We start from the raw sequence: 23,436 nt of genomic DNA, 5'->3' as shown, positions 1-23,436 counted from the left end.
TCCTGAGCTCAAATGATCTGCCCACCTTGGCCTCCCAAAGTGCTGGGATTACAGGCGTGAGCCACTATGCTTGGCCTATTCATGCTCTTCTAACATGCCTGCCCTTCCCCAGTTTCATCTTTTGTTCATTTTTCTTTCCTGCAGCCTGAACTGTCCTTCCTTTTATTTCAATCTATCTCCATCCTACTCACCTTTTAGTACCCTTTTCACATCTCGCTTCCTCCAGGAAAACTTACCACTGAATTCTGGAGTGGCTTCTCTCCTCTGAACATGTCAGATCCTTAAAGACTACAACATTTGGCTGGGCACAGTGGCTCACGCCTGTAATCCTAGCACTTTGGCAGGCTGAGGTGGGTGGATCACTTGAGATCAGGAGTTTGAAGCCAGCCTGGCCAACATGGCAAAACCCCGTCTCTACTACAAAAAAAAAAAAGTTAAAAAAAAAAGTTAGTTGGGAGTAGTGGCATGCACCTGTTATCCCAGCTACTCAGGAGGCTGAGATGGCAGAATTGCTTGAACCTGGGAGGCAGAAGTTGCAATGAGCTGAGATTGGGTTACTGCACTCCAGCCTGGTGACAGAGTAAGACTCCATCTCAAAAAAAAAAAAAAAGATTGTAACATTTATTTTTGACTTACACATTTTGCATCGTTGTCCTAAGTTGTTATTTAGTAAATGTGTATTACAAAGCACTTAGCACTGTTAGCACATAAGATGACCTCCAAATGGATGCTCTCACTTTTTTGTTTGTATCTTATTTTTCTCTTCAACTATATCTACTGAAAGATCTTTACAGGCAAAATGTCTAAATCTACAGATATCAAAGTTGTAAAACTGCCACTGTTCATTTTTCATAAGAAATGCTAACTAAACTAACATGTCTCCTGGTCGTGTTATATCCAGCCCACTTCTTGCATTTATGTTAGTTGCCCCTTTTTGTCCTCTAGATACTTAGCACAGTGCTTTCTTTGCAAATATACAGCAAAAAACATTTTTTTACATCACAATAGAACAAGGGGTGATTATTTAAAGATAAGAGAGTGTATCTTATATGAAAATTTCCCTTGGTAAAAACTACACGGTTAGTGGTTTGAGAGTTGAAAGGAAACTCGTTTTCATTCATTCTTTATTCTACAGATATCTCATCACCCAAGAGACTAAGAGATAGACAAGCTTTGTTCCCTGCCAAAGTGACAAATGTCAGCTTACTGGAAAAGACTGACCGAAGTGAGAGTGGTGAGAAGATGATGACCTCTGAAAGGTAATGCACTGACTTTTTTTTTTTTTCTGTTGTACTTTACTAAATATATTTCTGAGTCATTGCTTGATGCAGGGAACTGTAATTGTTCATTAATTTATTTATCCAGTGTTCTTGACAGCTTTCTACATGCAACATGATGGGAATAATAAAGGTGACCAAGGTTCACCATCTAGTGGGGAAGTCAGACATGTGCAGAGGGATAAATTATGATTCAGCAGAATATATGTTATGACGCAGGCGGAAACAAAAGAGCACAGAGTATTTTGTAGATTCGGGCTTCCCAAATCTACAAACCTTTCCTGTTTTCTGAGTGCTTGGATATTATGATGTGACACAGTGTTATATTTACATCAAATTGGAAAGTAGTTTTGCCAAACATAGCCGGCACTCCATTAGTTCTCAATAAACATTACTTGAATGAATGAGTGTATTACAATTTATCATGGTCGTTTTCTTCTTGTGATGGTATGTCAAAAGATTTCTATAATATTTTATCCTTGTCTCTTTGAGTAGGATACTTTTTAAGACCTCAAATCAGTCAACCATATTTAACCATGCTCATTCATTAAGTGTTTACTGAGCACCTATGTACTTTGCATTGTGCCACCAACCTTTAATTTATTAATGTGTCAAAATTTATCAGCTATCATATGTGCAATTTATGTACTTTGTGGATTACTAAAGTCATGTTTAAAACTCTAGAAATGCTTGTTTTGGATAATATCACTGTTATGAAAGATAATTGAGAATTAGATGTATAGTCCTTTAATTCAATACAACAAACATTGAGTATTACCATGTGCCAGGTACTATTCTAGGCACTGAAGATTCAGCGTTACAGACATATTAACCTGCTTTTATAGAACTTACAGTCTTGTAGGAAGACTGAAATTAAAAAAACAGTGCATGCGATGAAGATAACAAAAGTATAGAGGCTGCAAAAGGAGAGAGTAATTGTTGGAAGTTGTTGGTAAAGGTTTCCTATAGAAGTTGACCCAAAAATGTTTGTTTCCTGTAGAAGTTAACCAAAAAATAGGCCAGGTGCAGTGGCTCATGCCTGTAATCCCAGCACTATGGGAGGCCGAGACGGGCGGATCACGAGGTCAGGAGATCGAGACCATCCTGGCTAATACGGTGAAACCCCATCTCTACTAAAAATACAAAAAATTAGTCGGGTGTGGTGGCAGGCACCTGTATTCCCAGCTACTTGGGAGGCTGAGGCAGGAGAATGGCGTGAACCTGGGAGGCAGAGCTTGCAGTGAGCCGAGACTGCGCCACTGCACTCCAGCCTGGGCGACAGAGCAAGACTCTGTCTCAAAAAAAAAAAAAAAAAAAGTTAACCAAAAAATATTTTTTGTGCGATTACTAAAACAATACATGTTTAACATAGAAATTTTGAGGAAACCAAAAAAGCAAGAGTTACAAAAAATCACCCATAATCCCTCTACATAGAGGAAACTTTGTATTAACCTTATGGTACATGTCGTTTATTTCAATGCATATACAATATATACAGTACTTACACTTGGAATATACATACTTTTTAAATAAAATTAGATCATATTATATGAATTTTTGTTACATTTAATAAGTGGTGATTTCCCCATGATATTAAATATTCCAAAACCTTAACAAATAATTGCACATCATCTTAATGAAAGATTAAACCTTTTGTTTAACCAATCTGCTATTGGATATTTAGATGGCTTCCAGTTTTTAAGTACTATAAATAATGTTGTGAAAATATAATTAAACATAATTCCTTGCATACATCTGGATATTCCATAGGATAAAAACTTTAAATTTCAGAGATAAGAGGTGAGTCCATTTTCATGCTTTTGATAAACATTGCCAATTATCTTCTTCATGATTGTAGCAAATTATCCTCTCAGCAACAGTAATATGACAGAGTGCTATCTTTTCTACAGTTTTGCTAATACTTTAGCAAAGTGAAATGATGGTATTCATTATTGTTTTTAACCTGTGTTTGACTTCTAGTGGGTTTTTTCTTGTTTTGTTTTTGAGACAGCATCTCACTCTGTCACCAACGCTAAAGAACACTGGCATGATCATGGCTCACTGCAGCTCAACCTGCTGGGCTCAAGTGATTTTACTGCCTCAGACCCCCAAGTAGCTGGGACTATAGGTGTACACCACCACACCAGCTAATTTTTTTGATTTTTTTTTTTTTAAGAGATGGGGTCTTAGTATGTTGTGTAGGCTGGTCTAGAACTCCTGGCCTCAAGCAATTCTCCCACTTAGGTCTCTCAAAGTGCTGGGATTACAGGCGTGAGCCACCACACCTGGCCTGCATTTATTTTTACCTTGTTTCTTAGCCATTTGTAGTTCTTTTACAAATTTCCTGCTTGAATCCTGTGTCCTTTTTCAGCTGGGAGCTTTAATTTTTCTTAAAACCAAGTGGTATTTCTTATAAAGAGAACTTCATATATCATAGGTATGAATAGTTTTCTGATGTGTATGTTTTAAACATTTTCCTAATTCTTTTTTTCTTTTTAATTTTGTTTCTGCACCATTTAGTGTACAGAAGTTTAAAATATATCTTTTCTGATTTACCAACCTGTCCAAGTCCCCAAACACCATGTTTGGGAATGTCAGTCCATAATTACATTTTCATTTTGAAGAAAAATATTCTTTTAGAAGAGTAAAGAATGATCTAGAGGGATAAGATTAGCAGCAGGGGAAGGGGTGTAATAAAATGGAAAAGTGTAGCACAATTTAGCAGATCAAGGCAGTAGTCTAGGCAATCTGTTTCCAACAAATGACCCTAAGGCCTCAGAGGGCCTTAAGAGCACATCAAAAACTGAGAGTGAGGTCATATGGGTGGGACTCTGGGCTCTATGTCCTCACTTCCACTGGAGGACGTGTGCTGCTTTTCTGTTTTATATATTGGGGTTTGAGTAAGATTTGTTTAAACTAAGAAGGATAGTACTTTCATTGTTTAACAGTTGAGTATAACTCATCTAGGGAAAGGTAATAAGGGTATGAAACAAAGATCAGACGGAAAGCTTTAGCTTTGACTGTTGGGGATTAGTTAAGGGAGGTTAAGGAGGAGATGTCAAAGATGACCCCAGATTTTGGCTTAGGTAACTGGGAGAAGATGGCATTATTCAAAATAGTGACTACTATAGGAAGTGCAAATTTGGCTGGTGCTGAAGGGCATGTAGTGGTTAGTGATTCTGTAAAATTTTCACTCCAAGTTAGAGGATTAAAAAAAATACAAGTGAATTGTCTTGGATCATAAGAATCCAGATTGAGACATATTTCTTATTGCTCCCTCATGTCAGTTGCATCTAACAGGTTATTTAAATCAAACTTTTAGGGAATCAGCATTCGCTCAACCCCAGATTTTGAGGCCTAAGAGAAGTTATTAAAAAATAAAGGGTTCTGCATCTAGCAATATGGTGTTCTAAATAATCTGAAAAGGTCCTCTACTGAGAGCCAAATCTAGTCCACCACGTTTTTATAAATAGTTTCACCGAAACACTGCTATGCCCCTCCATTTGCATATTATCTGCACCTGCTACTTGCGTCAGGGACTGTGTGGCCCTCAAAGCCTAAAATATTCACTCTCTGGCCCTTTTCATAAAAAGTTTGCCAACCCCTGCTCTAAAGGATCTTATTTTCATCTCAGGCTCCTGACTTCTGACAGATAGAGTTGGGCTAAAAATGAGGTCAGAATCCAAAATTACAAAGACCACGTGGAAATAAGCTGCCACATAATGAGAGCCATCAGAAACAAAAGATGGAAGAATTGAGCTCTCAAGGATTTTGGATCCTGACCATTATAAAATACAGAATATAGAATAAGATATTTAAAATCTTTACATGAATTAAAAGAATGGAAAGTATGAACAAGTTATAAGAAATTAGAAAACATGACCAGTGAGGTCAGAGTCGAGCATTTGCATTTTGGAATTGCAGTAAGGGAGTATAGACTTATATAATACTTAATTCATTGGTTATTCAGAAGACACAAGTTTTATTACTTTTTCCAAATGAATAGAGGTTTTTAGTAGGGGCACTTTCTCATTTTATGCTGTGGTTCATTTAGTGTCAGTTATTTGGTACTCTGTAATTTGCTGAACCTTCTTTTCTAGCTTGAGTACTTTTACGGTAATTGTTTTATGTATACTTGAAGACACTGTATACTGCTAGTCCTTAGACGTAAATTTCTAGATATTTAGATATTAGCTAAACCTTGTTAAAATAAGTTATTAAAAGCTTTAAAATCCTTACTTTTTTTTTGAGAGAGATATTAAAAATCTTTAACCATGATGGTATATTTTTCAGTAATTATGTCAATTTTTGCTTCTTAAGCAATATTAAATTCTACACGTCTGGGATTTTTTGGTAGATAGTTCCTTTTATCATTATGAAATATTTTCCTTTGTCTCTACTAAAATCTTTTGCCTTCATTTCTGTAGTACATAATTAACAATGCAACATTTGATTAGTATTTTACCTGGAATAGCCTTTTAATGCCATTTTAAGAATTTTTGTGTGTGTTTTATTATTTCATGTGTGTCTCTACTAAATAGCTTATATGTGGATGTTTTAAAACTCAATCTAGATTTTAATTTCAGTTGTAATTATTGGTATATTTGAACCTATCTTTACTGTCTTATTTTGTATTTTCTATTTACTGTGCATTTAACTTCATTATTACCCTTTTTCTGTTGGACTGATCACATTTCTTTAGTATGCTTTGAATTTCCTTTGACCACATTTCTTCAGTATGCTTTCAATTTCCTTCAAACTGCATCCCCTTCCAAACCTGTATTTTTGTTGTCTAAAACTTTTGTTCCAAATTGGTTTTAAGTGTTAAAAAATTTGTATTATTTTATGGTCAATGATTAATTTGGATTTGCCAACATGTTTACCAATTTCTTTGGTCACCATCATTTCCTCTTTTTTCTTTTTCTTTTCTTTTCTTCCTTTTTATTTTTTTTCCCAGGCTGGAGCACAGTGGCGCGATCTTGGCTCACTGCAACCTCTGCCTCCCGCACTCAACCAATTCTCCTGCCTCAGCCTCCTGAGTAGTTGGATTACAGGCGCACACCACCATGTCTCGTTATTTTTGTATTTTTAGTAGAGACAGGGTTTCACCATGTTGGCCAGGTTGGTCTCGAGCTCCTGACCTCAAGTGATCCTCCTGCCTTGGCCTCCCAAAGTGCTGGGATTACAGGCGTGGGCCACCACACCTGGCCTGTTTCTTATATCCCTGTCCTTCCTCCTGGGTTCGTTTTTCTTCTTGCTAAAGTATATCCTGTAATGGTTCCCTGTCTTTTCAGTACACTTGTTCTTTGTATTGCTTAAAATGATTCTTATTGTGTTATTGCTCTTGAATGCTGATTCTTGGTTCATAGTTATTTTCCTTTAGCATTTTAATGATATTGCTCCATTTCCTCCTGACAGTTGTCCTGATGCAACGTCTGAGTCAATCTGGTTGTCATTCTTTCTTGTAGCTTTTAAGAATTTTTCTTATTTCTTGATGTTCTGCATGACTGTTCTTAGGAGTCATGACTTTCTGGAAAATTCTTATCTGTTATTTTCTAGAATATTGTTCTTTGCCATTTCCTTTATCCTAAAAATTCAGCACTCCTATTCAATGCATGTTTGAGCGTCTGAATCTATTCTCTATTTCTCTAGTTTTAAATGGTTTCATTCTTGGCCTGGCGAGGTGGCTCATGCCTGTAATACCAGCACTTTGGGAGGCCAAGGTGGGCAGACTATGAGGTCAGGAGTCCGAGACCAGTCTGACCAACATGGTGAAGCCCCGTGTCTACTAAAAATACAAAAATTAGCTGAGTGTGGTGGTATGCACCTGTAATCCCAGCTACTCCAGAGGCTGAGGCAGGAGAATTGCTTGAACTTGGGAGGCAGAGTTTGCAGTGAGCTGAGATCGCGCCATTGTACTTCAGCCTGGGTGACAGAGCGAGACTCTGTCTCAAAAATTAAAATAAAATAAATAAAGTTAAAAAATAAATATTTTCATTCTTCGAGCTGCTTTTTAGGTGATAATATCAGTCCTATTTTCTAATGAATACTAGTATTAATATTAATACTCACCCCTAATTCATGTCCCTCCACCACAATGACCACAGGCACCTTCCAACTGAAGGACTGCACTGGTTTGTTTGCTTGGAATGTCTTTTCCATCAGATATCTACACCGTTGTTCCCTTACTTCCTTCAGGTATTTACTCATATGTCACTTCCTTGGTAAGAACTTCCCTGGCCATTCTCTTTACAGTTTAACACTCCATTCCTCCAGCATTGCAAGGCATTTATCATTATGGAACATACTATAGAGTTCACTTATTTATCTTGTCACTGGGCTCTCTATCTCCATCAGAATGTTAATTCCATGAGGGCAGGGACTTTTCTATGTGTGTATTTTGTTCTTCATTGCTTCTCCTGTGCTTAGAACAGTGTACACGGTAAGCACTCAATACATTTCTGTGGAATGAATAAATTTCATCACCATTTCACACAACTGGTAACTGAGATTTTGTAAGATTACACAGCTGGTCTGATGTCAGTCATCTTGTAAGCAAGAAAGCTGGGATTCAAACCCACCTTTATCTGACACAAATTCAGATTCTGTGGTACATATTCTTAACCTCTACACATACAGCTGTTCTGAACTAAACCACTGAGATATTTTTCTTCATCTTATACTTGGCCTCTATAATTATTATTGCTCTTGAGGTCAGACTGTATTAAACATTAATTAATGTTGCATTGTTTTTACAGCTTATCATCTCCAAGTTGTCTGAAACATGACAGTGACATGAAGCCCCAAACATCTCCAGCTTGTCAGGATCATGATAAGGCAGGACAGGTACAGTGTTTCCAAACAAATAAGCCCCATCAAAATCTTATACTGATTTTTGTTTCTCAAAGAGAGTTCTGGGAATCTCTTGCTTAATTATATGAGTATGGCTGAAGTACTTAAGTACTCAGGCTCGAAACTGAACTGTGATAAATCTACTAGTCAAGATGCACTGGTAAACAAAAAAAAAATTGAGAAATCCCTTTCTAAGTTTCAGCTGCTTCTGATGAAGTGCGAGTTCAGAAGATCCTTTAGAGTATTTCTGGGGTCCACTCTGCAAATCTCATTTTGCTGTCACTAATATATCCATTAATAACAGGTTTCTTGATATACCTAGCCTTTGGAGAGCTTGTGAAGGGAATGTGAAAGCAAAAAGGTAAAATGTAAAAATTTATTTGTCCTGAAATTTGGGATTGTAGGAAATGTGCTATGTATGTTTGCAACGAGCACAACGAAATTCCCCGTTGTACTACAGTGAGGAAAGGAGGAGAGAGATAGAAGATGAGAGACTCATACAGCAGTATCAGATGTTGAAAGATCAGGAGGCTCTCTTCAGACACCAGGTAGTCCGACACCTCGATCAGTCTTTAATATGGGGCAGTAGAACATGATTATATAATGTAATTTATTATTATTTTTTATTGGCACAGGGTCTCACTCTGTCACCCAGGTTGAAATGCAGTGGCACAACCTCCGCTCACTGCAGCCTCGACCTACTTGGGCTCAGGTGATCCTTCTACCTCAGCCTCCAGATTAGCTGGGACTACAGGCACATGTCACTACACCTGGCTAATTTATGTATTTTTTGTAGAGATGGAGTTTCACCATGTTGCCCAGGGTGGTCTCCAACTCCTGGGTTCAAGCATTCCTCCTGCCTCTGCCTCCCAAAGTGCTGGGATTACAGGCATGACCCACTGAGCCCAGCCTATAATGTAATTTAAAAATGTTCCATCATATGTCTGTACTGTGACATATCTAATCATGTATTTACTGTTAGACTGAAACTTGTGTTGACGTTTTCACTAATAATAAACAACAATCAGATGAATATCCATGTAGTCGAATGTTTGCACATATCACTGATTTTCTTTAACCTAAGGTCTGAATTTTAAAGGTGAAATTATTGGATTTATGTTTCTTTATTTCTGATAAAATACAACTCTGGTGAAGGCTTTTACCCTTCATATTCATGTCTTATTTCAAGCTAAGACAGAAAGGCACTTTTACACTTGCTGTATCCAGATTTATGTGGTGTCTAATAATTGACCCTACTGACTGCCCTTTCCTGCATTTGTGATGAGTTCTTCCATTCCTTAGATCCCTCTAGTGGTACCTAAAGGCCAAGAATAGGAAATAAAATACCTTTCCCAATCTACTTTTATAAATCTATAGAGATATCAGAAAGTACCATTGCCTCCAAAAGGCAGGTTTCTACCATGGCTGGATTATTTTAATGTAATAGAATTAAAATTTTTCAAGGCTCCACTTCAATATGTAATTAAAAATTTAATTTAAAACTTTTTTATATACAATAGCTGAAAAGTCTGGCTACTAGAGAACAGAATCAGAAAAATGCTGCCTATAATCTTGGAGTTGCTGAAGCTATAAGAAGCCACAAGAATGAGAAACCAGAATTTTATGTAAGTCTTTTTAAAATTTCTATTGCTAACACCTGGCCCATTGTGAGTCTTTGGATCCACTCCCTGTGTTACAGGTTGTGCCTTTTTTTTTTTTTTTGAGACGGAGTCTTGCTCCATCACCCAGGCTGGAGTGCAATGGTGCGGTCACGGCTCACTGCAACCTCTGCCTCCCAGGTTCAAGCCATTCTCCTGCCTCAGCCTCCCGAGTAGCTGGGATTATAGGTGCCTGCCACCATGCCCTGCTAACTTTTGTATTTTTAGTAGAGACAGGGTTTCACCATGTTGGCCAGGCTGGTCTTGAACTCCTGGTCTCATGATTTGCCTGTCTTGGCTTCCCAAAGTGCTGGGATTGCAAGTGTGAACCACTACGCCCGGCCAGTTGTGCCATTTTTTTTAAGCAGCGGAGTTGAAAAGTGGGTGGTGCAGTTTGAAGCTTTCTTCTAGGGCAGGCCTTGTCCGGTGTCTATAGCCACACCACTCACATTCACTGTACTGTTCCCACTAGTCACTGCAGTTCTTGTTAATTATGGTAATTCTCAACCAGGATGTGGGATGGGTGGAGAGGAGGGAGCAATATACTACTAAAGTCCAGCCCAAGGACCCAAGAGAACCAGCACTATCAGCATCGCCTGGCAGCTTGCTGGAAATGCTGAATCTAGGGCCCCACCCCAGACTCCCTGAATGGGCATCTATGGTGGAATAAGATCCCCAGGTGATTTGTATTTGCATTAATGTTTGGGAAACCCAGATTCAGATGGTGGTGAGCCAACTGCTTCACTGCTTGATTTAATGTTTTCAATCATCACGTGCCTATCTTTATTTCTGCCTGAATCTTTCTCTTTATATACCACCATCTAGGCAGTCGACACTCTGGACGTAAATCTAATAAAATATAATTCATTTATTCATCATCAAACATTTATTGAATTCCTCCATGCCGGCCACTGTGCTGGTGTCTAGGAATTCAAGGTTCCCTCTTCTGAAGAGGTCTCTAGTGGGAGAGACAGACACTTAAAGAGACAACTGTGTGGTATAACCAATGCGATGATAAATCTCTGAAAAAGGGCACTATATGAGCAAAAGAAGAGATTCATTAACTTAGACCAGAGATTTGGGAAGACTTTCTGGTATACAAGAGTTAGGTAGAGAAACCAAGGGAGGAAGAGCATTCCAGGCAGGGAAGCAGGGAAGGAAGGAGAGAGAGAGCATGGGGCTTCTGAAATTTAGGCATGATCGTTCTCTCTTCTTACATATAAGCTCCAGATTATATTTATCACTGCTGTGTATCTCTTCTTTGATATATCTATACACATCTTAAATTTAAAAAGACCCAAACAGAACTTTTGATTCCCTCCTTAACTTGTTCCTGTCTTCTCATGTAAGTGGTATCACACACCAGCCATTTTGCACAAACGTGTTATCTAGTCACGATCTCAGTATTCCTTTCTCTGTTCCTGACATCCGATCATTTGCAAGTCCAGTTGCCTTTACCTCCAAAATGTATCCAATATCTGTCCAAATGCCTTTGTCTTTAATGTTGCCACACGGAAAGTGCTGCTAAGCCACACTGTTATGCTCAACTTCTGCAATACTTCCCTTAGATTCACTGCTTGCATTCTTGCTCTCCTATAATTTATTGTCCACACAGCACCCAAAGTGATACTATAATATTGTTAACCAAAACATACTATTCTCCCATTGAAAACCTCCACTGGCCTCCCACTGAGTTAAAATGAAATTTAGACTCCTCACCTTCAACTGTCAAATTCTACACACTTTGACTCCTGCCTTCCTCTTCGTCACTATGCCTTCTCCTTTCCCTTGGTCACTATGCCTCAGCCACAGAGACTTTTTTCCTGCTCACTGAACATGCGTAGCTTGTTTCCATCTAGTGTCTTTGCACTTAATGTTCCTTCTGTATGGAACACAGGTCTCCCTGATATTTACAGTGAGGGTGATTCATCTTCTCCATGGAAAAGCCTTCCCTTAATAACCAACCAGTTTAGCTCTTTTCCCACCCAGCCACTTGCTATCATAAGGGCTTCCTAGCACTTAGCACTATCTTAAATGACCCGATGTACCGTTTCTTGTTCCTTGTCTATCTCCTGCACCAGCATGCAGGCTTGATGAGTGTGAGGATCTCTGTTGTTGCTCACTGTTGGATCACCAGGGTCTGGAATGGCCAGGCCCACAGTAGGTATTCAGTTTGCCCTCTTTCCAGCTCCTCTCTGTCCTTGCATGATTTTGCACGCACTCAGAATTCCTTCTTCCTTCCATCTGGATGTTGTAAATGCTAACTCACAACCTACTCCATGGAGTCCTTTTTCCCCTGTCTCAGCAATGGGATTCCAGTTGAAATTGACCCAATTGTCCCACAGACAGGTTTTTTTGTTTGTTTATTTTTGTTTCTATTTTAAATAAACATAGAAATTGACCCTTTTGGTCTTAAAGCTTGAAACTTAACATTTGTTTTATCTGAGTTTCTTCCTCAGGAAAAAACCACTAGGTCTTCCAAAAAGTATCAAAGAATTGAAACTCATCAGATTATTGCATTCAGACAATGAGCCAGGCCCCTCCACTGACCATGATTGCTTCCTTATCCCTCCCGAATTCTGGTTTTCCCATACATAGTTTCAATTCTTCCCTGCTATATAAACCCCTACTTTTAGTTGGTCAAGGAGATGGATTTGAGACTGATCTCTCATCTCCTTGGCTACAGCACCCAATTAAAGCCTTCTTCCTGGGCAATAATCATTGTCTCAGTGATTGGCTTCCTGTGCGGTGAGGACCTAGACCAAACCCCTGGTGTTTTGGTAACATAGTCAGCTCAGCTCAGCTTTATCCTTGAACACACTCATATGATTCTGTGGGTTACCTCAACACTAGCTGGTCAGTGTGTTGAGGGCTGGGAAAATATTATAAATTAAGAAATATTTTCTGTTTGACTTTAGTCTTCTGAATTATTAACTTTGTTTTTTGGTATTCTAGCATAAATGAATTGCTTCTCTTTCATTCTAGAAATCCTTCCTATTTGACAAACGGCCACTCAGTCCTGCGTTTAATGCTCTTAAGCAAGAGGAATATTCCCGGAGTCTCCTGAAACAAATGGATAACAGACAGGAAAACGAAATAAAGCAAAGACAATACAGAGAGTTGATGGATCGCCTGGAACAAGTGCAACTCACAGAGGAGTAAGTCCAGCTACACATGCTCTGAAAGATGGATTTGGAATTTTCATGTGGTTACTTTCCATGTAGGATTGAATCAGCATTGGTAGTTTCACTAGCACGCTGTAACCAACTGAGCAGACTAACCCAGTTAGCAGCCAGTACTGAAATGGGAAAAGTTCTCTTGTCCCCCTCGCAGGGCACGCAATGGGGGTGTGGCTTGCTTCTTCAGTGCCCTGCTGCTCAAACCTCTAGGAGAGCATACAGACGGGCAGGCTGTGGGGCTCTGGCCACACAGCGGCATCTAGAGGTGAATGTTTACAGCTCCTGAAGCCCCAGCGGGCATGTGTTACAGAGAGCTCTTTTAGTTTAGCCGTCTGTAGGGGGCTTGTGTTAGGGCAATTAGACCCCTGCCTTATCGCAAGGAGAGGGCTTTCTGTATCCGAGGGTTCTTGCCTTGGTATACCAGAAGAATCGGATCACACGTAGGCTTGAATGAGTGCAAGGTTTTACTGAGTGGAAGTAGCTTTCAACAGATGGATGAGCCAGAAAGGAGATGGTTTTCCCCTGGGGTCGGGCTGCTGTGCGGCCCGGGTTCCCCTCCAACCACCTCAGCCAAACTCCACGTTATTCTGCAGGTTGACGGCCTGCTGGCGTGCCAGTGCCTGTTGGTGTGCTCTGGACATCCTCTCAACGTCCAGCCCCTTGTGTGTTCCTCTGCTGATGTGTTTCTCTTGACGTCTAGCCACTTGTATGCCTGCCTGCTAGGGTTTCAGGGGTTTTTAGAGGCACAGGATGGGGGTGTGGCAGACCAGGGTGGTCTTGAGAAATGCAACATTTAGGCAGGAAAACAAAAATGCCTGTCCTCATCTAGGTCCATGGGCACAGGTGGAACCCTAGCCAGGGACCATGTCCTAGGGTGGAGTCCTAGCCAGGGACCATGCCCTTCCCCCACTTCCATATCATTTAAAGGGAGCACGCTCTTCCCTTCCCAGCACTTCCCTTCTGTATCAGTACCATAATTTTTTATTACAAAAATGAAAAAGCTGTCATAGTTATAATTATAGTAGTGATAGTCAATCTGTAATTACTATAATACAGAGCATAATCTTGTATTGTTTTTGCAATCGCCAATACCAGTAGATGAAGAAAGGGACTCGTCTTGAGCAGCTGTTCCTAGCTATTAGATGTTCAAATGACCTCATGGCAAAGCTGAGGTTTTATTATAATTATGTAGGGGTGTCCCATGGAACCTGAGGGCAGGAATGTACAGGGAACATAGGAAGGACTGGAACCAGTGACTAAAAAGCCTCGTAAAGCGGCTTTCCCTCTGCTTACATACACAGTCCCTTAGTTAACACTGTCTGTGTTCCAGCTCAAACTTGGAGAGTGGTACTCTCAATTCCACATTTTCAGGAAAGAGCATCTGATTGGTCCAGATTGGGCTATCTGAGGCCTGGGATAGGGTCAGGGACATGGAGTTTATATATGCCTAAGGGGGCCCACATTTTTGCTGCTGAGATTGGGAGAACAACTATGGAGGCTGTTATAGTGTGAACAGAAACTCCTAAAACAAATAAGAAGCAAGCTTCCGTGATGAAAAAATGTATTTCTATAAAATGTATATGTTCCATTATACTCACTTGAAAGATCGTATATGGGTTCTTTAGAAGTTACATATAATAGAACCATAATTTTTAATAGGATAGGTAACTTAAGAGATTTCAAAATAGATCAGTTTATAGAATGAATAGTCACTTCCTGCTTTCTTATCTAGATTTTTAAAATAACTGGTGGGTGTAGGAAGAGGTGGAGTGGTGGTGATGTGTCTGCTGTTTTAGTAGTAAGCCATTTGGACAATATGGTCAGTCACCTGTCTATACCTGTCCTGTCCTGTGTTCAACACGCTGTTCACTAGCCTATGGAGTTTTTGTTTTGTTTTGTTTTGTTTTTTTGGGTTTTTTTTTTTGCTGGAGTCTCGCTCTGTTGCCCAGGCTGGAGTGCAGTGGTGTGATTTTGGCTTACTGCAACCTCCACCTCCCAGGTTCATGCAATTCTCCTGCCTTAGCCTCCTGAGTAGCTGGGATTACAGGCACCCACCACCACCCCTGGCTAATTTTTGTATTTTTAGTAGAGACAGGGTTGCACCATGTTGGCCAGGTTGGTCTCGGACTCCTGACCTCAAGTGATCTGCCCACTGCAGCCTCCCAAAGTGCTGGGATTACACACATGAGCCACTGTGCCCGGTCGCCTATGGATTTGAGTTACTCTTTTCTTTCTTAAAATGAAAGCTACCAGAATAAAACATCCATTTTTATTTACCAGACTCTTATTCCTATTTAATATTTATTAAACCTGTTTTGATGATGTTAATCCGTATTACTAAAGACTGCAAAACTGTGGTCTATCTTCTCCTGTTCTTAACTGCCAGACTTGCTGTGCAAAGAGCGAAATTTTTAAAAGATAAGATGGAAGAAACACAGTGTTACAAGAGAGCTTTGGATGCACAGGTAAGGGGACAAATATTACTGTTTTTAAAATTATGCAATGCTTCAATAACATCCTAAAATATGTATAAGTTGTTACATTTTTATGTGTTGTGCATTTGGTAGTTTTTGTGCCCCACATTCCTTCCCGTAAGACACTGGTATTTTACCACATTACAGGGTTGTGCATAAAGTTTATTCCCTGATAGAATGCTTATGTGCATTATGTGTATCTCTGCATTATGTGTATCTTTGTTTAAGATAAAGAACAAACCCTCCCGGCTGCCGCCCTTTGAGCCAGACTCCTCTGAGCCCATCTTTGGTAAGAATGAAGGTGAACTGATGGTGGAAAAGCAAAAGCGAGAACAAAATTACATGAAACACCAGCTGGAGGCAGCTGCTAACCACAAGAGGAAAGCCATCCTGCATCAACTAGTGGACCAGAGGCGGGATTTGCAAATGCTTCAGAGGACACAAAGAGAGTAAGGAGACCCCTGATCTTTCTCCCTCCACCTTTCCTCACTTATTCCGCCTCCTTTCTCTCTCTTTCTCCACCCCGTCCCTGCCCCTCATCTTTCTCATACAATAGTAGAGAAGTAAGAATAGTAAGAATAATAGCTAACACATTGAGGAGTTATTTGTGTGAGACATTGTTTTAAACTTATTACACGCTTCATCTTGTTTTATCCTAATTCCTTATCTGAAGAAAAAGTTACTAAGTAAAATTTTAAAAACCTCTCCTGACACTTTAGTGTTTTCCAAAGTGGTTGTACTACTTTACATTCCCAACCAATAGTGTATGAGAATTCCAGTCCTCCCCATCATTCCCAGCACTTGGGGTAATCAGTCTTTATTTTATTTTATTTTATTGATTGACACAGGGTTTTGCTCTGTCACCCAGACTGGAGTGCAGTGGCATGATCATGGCTCACTGCAGCCTCAACATCCTGGACTCAAGCAGTTCTCCCACCTCAGCCTCTGGAGTATCTGGGACTACAGGCGAGTGCCACCATGCCCAGCTAATTTTTAACCTTTTTGGGGAGACAGGGTCTCACTATGTTGCCCAGGCTGGTCTTGAACTTCTGGGTTCAAGCAATCCTCCTGCCTCAGCTTCCCAAAGTGTTGGGATTATAGGTGTGAGCCACAGCACCCAGCCCGATCAGTCTTTTTAATTTTAGCTGTTCTAATAGGTGTATAGTGGTGTCTCATGCTTTAATTTGCATTTCTCTAATGACTAGTGATGTTGAACATCATTTCATATGCCTATTTGCCATCCGTGTATCTTCTTTGGTTAAGGGTATAAAGCATCAATCCAAATCTTTTGCTTATTTTATAAACTCTTTTCTCATTGTTGAGTTTTGAAAGTTCTTTATATATTCTGTGTACAAGTCCTTTATCTGATATATTTGTAAAGCCTAAACATGCCTGAAAGGAAGATGTCTTTCCCACTGAATTTTTTTAAAAAATGTAATCCCTTAGGTAAGCATTCAGCTCCTCTTTAGCTTCTGTTTTATAACAGCAGAACCACCATCACTTGTCCCATAGTGGGAAGCAAAGTGTGCTTTCCATAGCCAGATATGGGACCCTCTGTATTTGTTGCTAAGACTATTGCTACTGCCTCTTCTGCTTCTGTTAGCTTCTCTAGTTATTTCCTAAGCTTGGAATCAGGAGGGTTAAACTCTGTCACTTTTAAGTTGTATGACTTGGGCCATATCACATGTAAGGTCTCTGAGCCTTATTGTCCTCATATGAGAAAGAAGAATAATCACATCTGCCCCTCCTATCCTTACTGGGAGAATTAGATGAGATTATGTATGTGAGAGCATTTGCGGAAACTGTACAAATCCCTATTTCTGTATTGGTCAGATCTTGTTTTCTGTTTACATATTCTTTACTGGTTATTGCAGATTCTCTCACTTCCCTTATCTTTTCCAACTCCCTTCCCTGGTCCCTCTCTGGTTCATCTCAACATGTGATCTTAGATTCTCTTGTGACAAATAGGCGGCCACTTTCTTTCAAAGGGGATAATTTAGTCAGAGTGATCCAGACAGGACTCTAAGCTATTTATACTTGTTTTTTTTCTTTTTGCTCTTATTTTCAAAAATAACAATTCATTCTCATTAAAAGAAATCAACTGAAGGCTAGCTGGGCACGATGGCTCACGCCTGTAATCCTACCACTTTGGGAGACCAAGGCAGGCAGATCACTTGAGCCCAGGAGTTTGAGAACAGCCTAGGCAACATGGTGAAACTCCGTCATTACTAAAAATACAAAAATTAGCTGGGCGTGGTGGTGCGTGCCTGTAATCCCAGCTATTCGGGTGGCTGAGGCACAAGAATGCTTGAACCTGGGAGGCAGAGGTTGCAGTGAGCTGAGATTGCGCCACGGCACTTCAGCCTGGGCGAGAGAGATTGCCTCAAAAAAAAAAAAAAAGGCTAATAATCTCCCCTACTAAGTAGCCAATATATATGTGCATATTGCTTAAATAGGAAATGTTTAAAAATTTTTTTGTAAAAAAATAATTAAAAAATAGGATACATATTAACCTTCATTATTTTTTACAAAAAAATTTAAACAATTTTTCCTATTTAAGCAATATGCACACATATTTTTCCTTCCACTTTTGTAAATGAAATAGTCTATGAGATCTTATCTATTACTCTGCAAACTAATCTTTCTTTAATCTAACAATGTCATATACAAATCAGTACATATATATAAGAATCATCTTCTTTAATAGCAGCATATAATCTATAATATAGATGTATAACAATTTAACTTTTGCATTATTGATGAACATTCACTTTGTTTCCAGATATTTTGCTATTACAACAATTCTGAATTAAACATTTTTAATATAGTGGTTCTTGTTTCTATCAGATAAATTCCCAAAAGTGGGGCTGCTGGGTCAAGTGTATGGTACATTTAATTTTCCTTTTTTTTTTTTTTTTTTGAGACAGAGGCTCAATCTGTCGCCCAGGCTGGAGTACAGTGGTGCAATCTTGGCTCACTGAAACCTCTGCCTCCTAGGTTCGGGTAATTCTCATGCCCCAGTCTCACAGTAGCTGGGACTAGAGGCACACGCCACCACTCCTGGCTAATATATGATACATTTGAAATATTACCAGAAACTGACAGTTAAATTGCTAAGAAGGCATAGCAACTTGTTTCTCAGCAGTGTTGTGAGAATGCCAGTTGTCCCCCACATAATCTCTGCCTCATTTTCTTACTTTCTAGGCATTTAAAATGCTTTTAACCTATCGTTTAAAAAACAACATAATAATGGCCAACAAGCAAATGAAAAATGATTAACAACATGAATTATTATGAAAGTGCAAACCAAAATCACAGTGAGATACCATGTCACATCCATCAGGATAGCTACTATGAAAAAAAAATAACAAGCGTTGGTGAGAAGTAGAAACCTTTGTGTACTGTTGGTGTGAACATAAAATGGTACAGTTGCTATGGAAAACAGTATGGTGGTTCCTCAAAAAATTAAAAATAGAACTACTACATCATCCAGTAATTCCCCTCTGGCTATGTATTCAAAAAAATTGAAAGCTGATCTCAAAAGTTATCTGTACAGCCATGTTCATAGCAGTACTTTTTATAACAGCCAAGAAGTAGAAGCATTCCAAGTGTCCATTGACAGATGAACGGATAAACAAAATGTAGTGTGTGTATATATACACACTGTACAATGGAATTGTTATTCACTCTTAAAAAGGAAGAAAGTTCTAACACATGCTACACTGTGGATGAACCTCAAGGTCATTACGTTAAGTGAAATAAACCAGTCACAAAAAGACAAAATACTGTATGACTCCACTTATATGAGTTATCCAGAGAAGTAAAAATCACAGAAACAGAAAGCAGAATGGTGGTTGCCAAACGCTAGAGGAGGCAGAAATGGGGAGCTGTTTAATGGTATAGTTTCGGTTTTGTAATATGGAAGCGTTCTGGAGATTGGTTGCATAACATGAATGCACTTAACACTAAGTAACTGTACACTTGAAAATGGTTAAGATAGTAAATTTTGTTATGCATTTTTTAAAAACCACAATAAAAAAATCTACAAAAAGAAAAATAACTTATGAAAAAAGTAATAGGTACTCTTCAGTCATTGAGCTCCAACTATGTGATAGGCACTGGCACTTCCTGTGTATCATTTGGTCTTTATAATAACCACACAATAGCTGCTCAATCAATGCTGGTTAGATGAAAAGGTGTGCCGTTTCAGGAAAAAGTGAGACAGTAGAGAGGACATTAACTGATTTTTATTGGAGGATCCTGACACCCAGTGGCTACTGCTACCTGTAACACAAAGCCCTTCAGAGCAGGCTACATCAACAGTTACATTTTGTGAAGCTCCTTCTAGATTTCAATGAGAACTGACAGTAAACGTTTCAGTTTGGCAAGAAATAGACACATAATCTGAACCAGGCTTAAGGTGATTCACAACAGTAGTGATGGAGTGTTTGGAGACCAGTGATAGAAACACAACACTGGGAATATCTCCCTATGAAGAGAGAGATTATACTGCAGTCACTTCTTCGATGACATGGCCTTCACCAAACATTCCTGTTTTTTTTTTTTTCTTGCCTTCTTCACAATGTTAATGTTTTCTCTATTTGCTTTTCCGTTGCTTAGTCACTTGTGTTTATTTTCTCTTTTTGTAGACTTTCATTTGTATATCTATCTATTCTCCCTTGTAAAATGTCTGCAGTGACTGGTAGGCTGAGTACTGGCAGCTTAGAGGCTGGACTAAAAGGAAAGAAACAGAGTATAGGAAATCCATTTGGGATGATTCTTCAGATAAGTTACATTAGCCTCAAAGGAAATTAATAGTTTTACAGGCTGAAGTTGTTAATTGAAAAAAGGTTTCAATCCTATTAAATCAAACCAGGATTGAAGATGAAAGACCTCTGACCCATAAATTATTTGAGAGCTAGAAATTTCAGTATGCTTTTACAGTGTTCACACTTTTTAGTATATTTCAGAGTAGTGAACAAAACCAGAAGTTTTTTCTGTTTAACATAAAAGGAATGGGGCTCCCAAAGTTGGTGCATGCTCTTACCAAGTATTATGGAGTCAGGCTGTTCTTTTCTCTCCAGGCATGTGGCAGACAGAACCGCTGAGCTGGAGCGAGTAAATAGAATCAACCAATGCTTACAGGAGGACTGGGAAAGGAGTGCTGCGATGAAGAAGCAGCGAGACCTGGAGGAGAAGGCTTTTGAACGGTAATGCCTGATTGGAACCCCAAAATTCTCCTGCTTCTTGTGGGACGGTAATGGGTTTCAAGTGGAACTCCACTTGATTAGTAGTGGCTGCCTAGAGAACTCTGTGAAGAAAGCAAGTCTGTATTCCATGGGAAATACTGCCATGATTGATTAGAAATGTCTGTTATAGACATGGGATTGAAGAATGCTGCGTTGTATGCTAGGTATTTACTAACCCTGCTCTAATATTTGCCCTCTGCTTAGGGTGGCTTTATTTGCTTTTTGTGGAGAGTGAAGATTCTCTTTGGAAATAACTATTTGGAAGTAGGGGGAGTGAGTTTCCAATCTGAACATTTTCAAGGCTTAGGGAATGGTTATTTAAGAGCAGGGCCAGGGGTCGTAAGATTGGCAATTGGAAAAATAAGATGCCTATTATGGAGCCAACCAAGAGCATCTTTCTGAAATTATTATATGCCTGACCTCTCCTCAGCTTAACTATTCACATCACTGCTGTTGTATTACACCTTGAAAACAAAATTAAAATACAAATGTAAGGTATGATTTTATAGCACGTTAAAAATGTGATGAAACAGATCAAGTCTATACAACCAAATTATTAAAACCCAAATATACCAAAATAATAGTTTAAATTGCCAATTATCAATTAATTTTTAATCATGGATAAAATCTGTAGAATGGATCTTGATCTGTAACTCTCCTTTTCCTTTTAGGTTTTCTTGTAAAGCATTTCTCACCTATCTTTCTAATGAGTAGAACCCATATTTTGTGACAATGAAAGTATGAGTGATGATGTGGAAAATAGGATCCAAAGGAGAAGTGGAGTCATTTGACTTAGAAAAAAGGAGAGGAAAGGGCAGCTGGGGATTTCAAGCTATTTTCTCAATGATCTGGGAAGGCAGGTAAAAGTCAGTGAGATTAATGCTAGGAAGATTTCAGTTGTGTTTGGGAAGAGTGCTTGACCACATGGTGATAAAGGATTGAGGAGACCCAGAAAATAATGTTGAGTGGCAGGCTAACAAATCTACTCCAGGTATATCGTGAAGCAGACTTGTCTGAGGACCTAGGCCAACTGTGGACAGATACTTGAGCAGGCAGCAGTAGGAAGAAGGAATTGGTTGGTATAAAAAGAAAATAAAGCAAAAGTAAAACCAAAGTCCATATGCATGCAGTTAGCACATGATACTCTGTTCCAGCCAGGTAGGTCTTCCCCTGCTCACTTCCAAGGTAGTTTATTCTTTTTTCTTTTAAGACTGTCCTTGACAATCCTTCTTAAACAGAATTCTGGCTGGATGCCATGACTCATGCCTGTAATCCCAGCACTTTGGAAGGCTGAGGCGGATGGACTGCTAGAGTTCAGAAGTTTGAGACTAGCCTGAGCAAATATGGTGAAACCCCGTCTCTACCAAAAATACAAAAATTAGCTTGGTGTGGTAGTACACACCTGGCATTCCAGCTACTCAGGAGGCTGAGGTGGGTGGATCGCTGGAGCCCAGGAAGTCGAGGCTGCAGTGAGCTGTGATCGACCCACTGCATTCCAGCCTGGTGACAGAGGGAGACCCAGTATCAAAAAAAAAAAAAAAAAAGAAAGAAAGAAAAGAAAAGAAAAATCCACCTATGGAGAAATTTTGATGGGGTGGAAGAGCACATGAGGGACTGTCTTTCATAATGAAGAAAAACTATCAAAGGGGAAAATCAGTTACTACTGCCTGTTTATCTCTGCTTTTAGTTGCTTTCGTCTTCCTCTTTGTCTCCACTCCCTCTCCTGCCCTTAATTCTCCAGAGGCTTCTGGCCTCCTGGGATATTTCACTGTAAGTCTACTTAACTCTCTGCTGTTGTTAGCTGATAACCAGCAACTTAATGGTTGATCTTCCTCTCAAACACTGTCTCCTGGGAGCTCAGCAGGTAGAGGTATAATCCACATGGCAAAACAGTCAATACAGAGGCTTTGGAGCCACTGTCGGCTGGCTGTGTGACCTTCAGCAAGTTCTCTGTGGGCTTGGGTGGCTGAGGCTGGGAGGGGTAGAGTCAGACTGCTGTGAAGGCACAAGTTGGGGCTTTTTATTAAGTGAAGAATGACAAGCCAGCAGAGGTTTGGAAGCAGGGGATGTCAGGAGGGGGTGAACTGCCACATGGCAAGCAGGGAACACAAGGTGTTACTTTTCTTTTGTGTACCTCCTGCCATACCAGTTTCCAAGTTGGGCCTCTAGAGGCTCCAGAAGCCTGCTAATCTGCATTTGCTCTCCTCTCCTCAGGGCTTCAGACAAGCTGTTTCTCCTAGACCAGTGTGAGAAGTATCGGCGCTGCAAGCAGTGCCAGAGGCGCACCTCCAATGTGGGCGAGAGCAACCTGTGGCCCCTGAACAAGTTCCTGCCAGGCTCCCGGTTGCTTGTGTAAAACTCAAAGTTTGGATCTGTGTTTCCTGGGGAAAGTTTTTATCTTTTACATGTTTGGGGGTGATTGTGAAACTGCATATTTTTACCTCAGAGAAAAAAATCATTGTTTAGGTTTGGTGCTTTCATTAGATTGCTTGTTAAGCCCTTATTGAATTCACTCCTGCCTTTCTCCCACCCCCACTTATTTCCTATACTCATCTCTGATGGCAGTGAAGGTGTCTAAATGGTCCTGAGGGCTAGAACCTGCTGCACAGGGGCTGGGAAGGGGACCCAGATTCATTATGGCTGCTGGGGTACTGCTGACCCAGCCCTGCTGCTGTTCCGTGACTTTGTGTACAAAACTTTTTTCGTCTGTAATGAATAGTGGCAATAATAAATATTTTCTAAGTGCC

General features: G+C 39.7%; 1 protein-coding gene across 2 annotated transcripts in view; it reads left to right on the top strand.

The window, feature by feature from the left end:
* The window catches only part of CCDC81 (coiled-coil domain containing 81), a 46,668-nt gene extending 23,232 nt beyond the window's left edge, over window positions 1-23,436 (top strand). For both annotated transcript variants that reach the window (XM_011984912.1, XM_011984911.1), the window contains 9 exons: window positions 1,136-1,259; window positions 8,036-8,123; window positions 8,534-8,677; window positions 9,650-9,754; window positions 12,773-12,945; window positions 15,353-15,431; window positions 15,669-15,889; window positions 20,525-20,650; window positions 22,904-23,436. In XM_011984912.1, coding sequence (XP_011840302.1) covers window positions 1,136-1,259; window positions 8,036-8,123; window positions 8,534-8,677; window positions 9,650-9,754; window positions 12,773-12,945; window positions 15,353-15,431; window positions 15,669-15,889; window positions 20,525-20,650; window positions 22,904-23,045 — 1,202 coding nt within the window. In that variant the 3' untranslated portion in view covers window positions 23,046-23,436. The remainder of the gene's footprint in view (window positions 1-1,135; window positions 1,260-8,035; window positions 8,124-8,533; window positions 8,678-9,649; window positions 9,755-12,772; window positions 12,946-15,352; window positions 15,432-15,668; window positions 15,890-20,524; window positions 20,651-22,903) is intronic.

This window comes from Mandrillus leucophaeus, unplaced genomic scaffold, assembly GCF_000951045.1.
Source record: "Mandrillus leucophaeus isolate KB7577 unplaced genomic scaffold, Mleu.le_1.0 Scaffold276, whole genome shotgun sequence".
Taxonomy (NCBI): domain Eukaryota; kingdom Metazoa; phylum Chordata; class Mammalia; order Primates; family Cercopithecidae; genus Mandrillus; species Mandrillus leucophaeus.
Note: the sequence above shows the minus strand (reverse complement) of the source record. Positions and strands in the feature narration are given on the sequence as shown.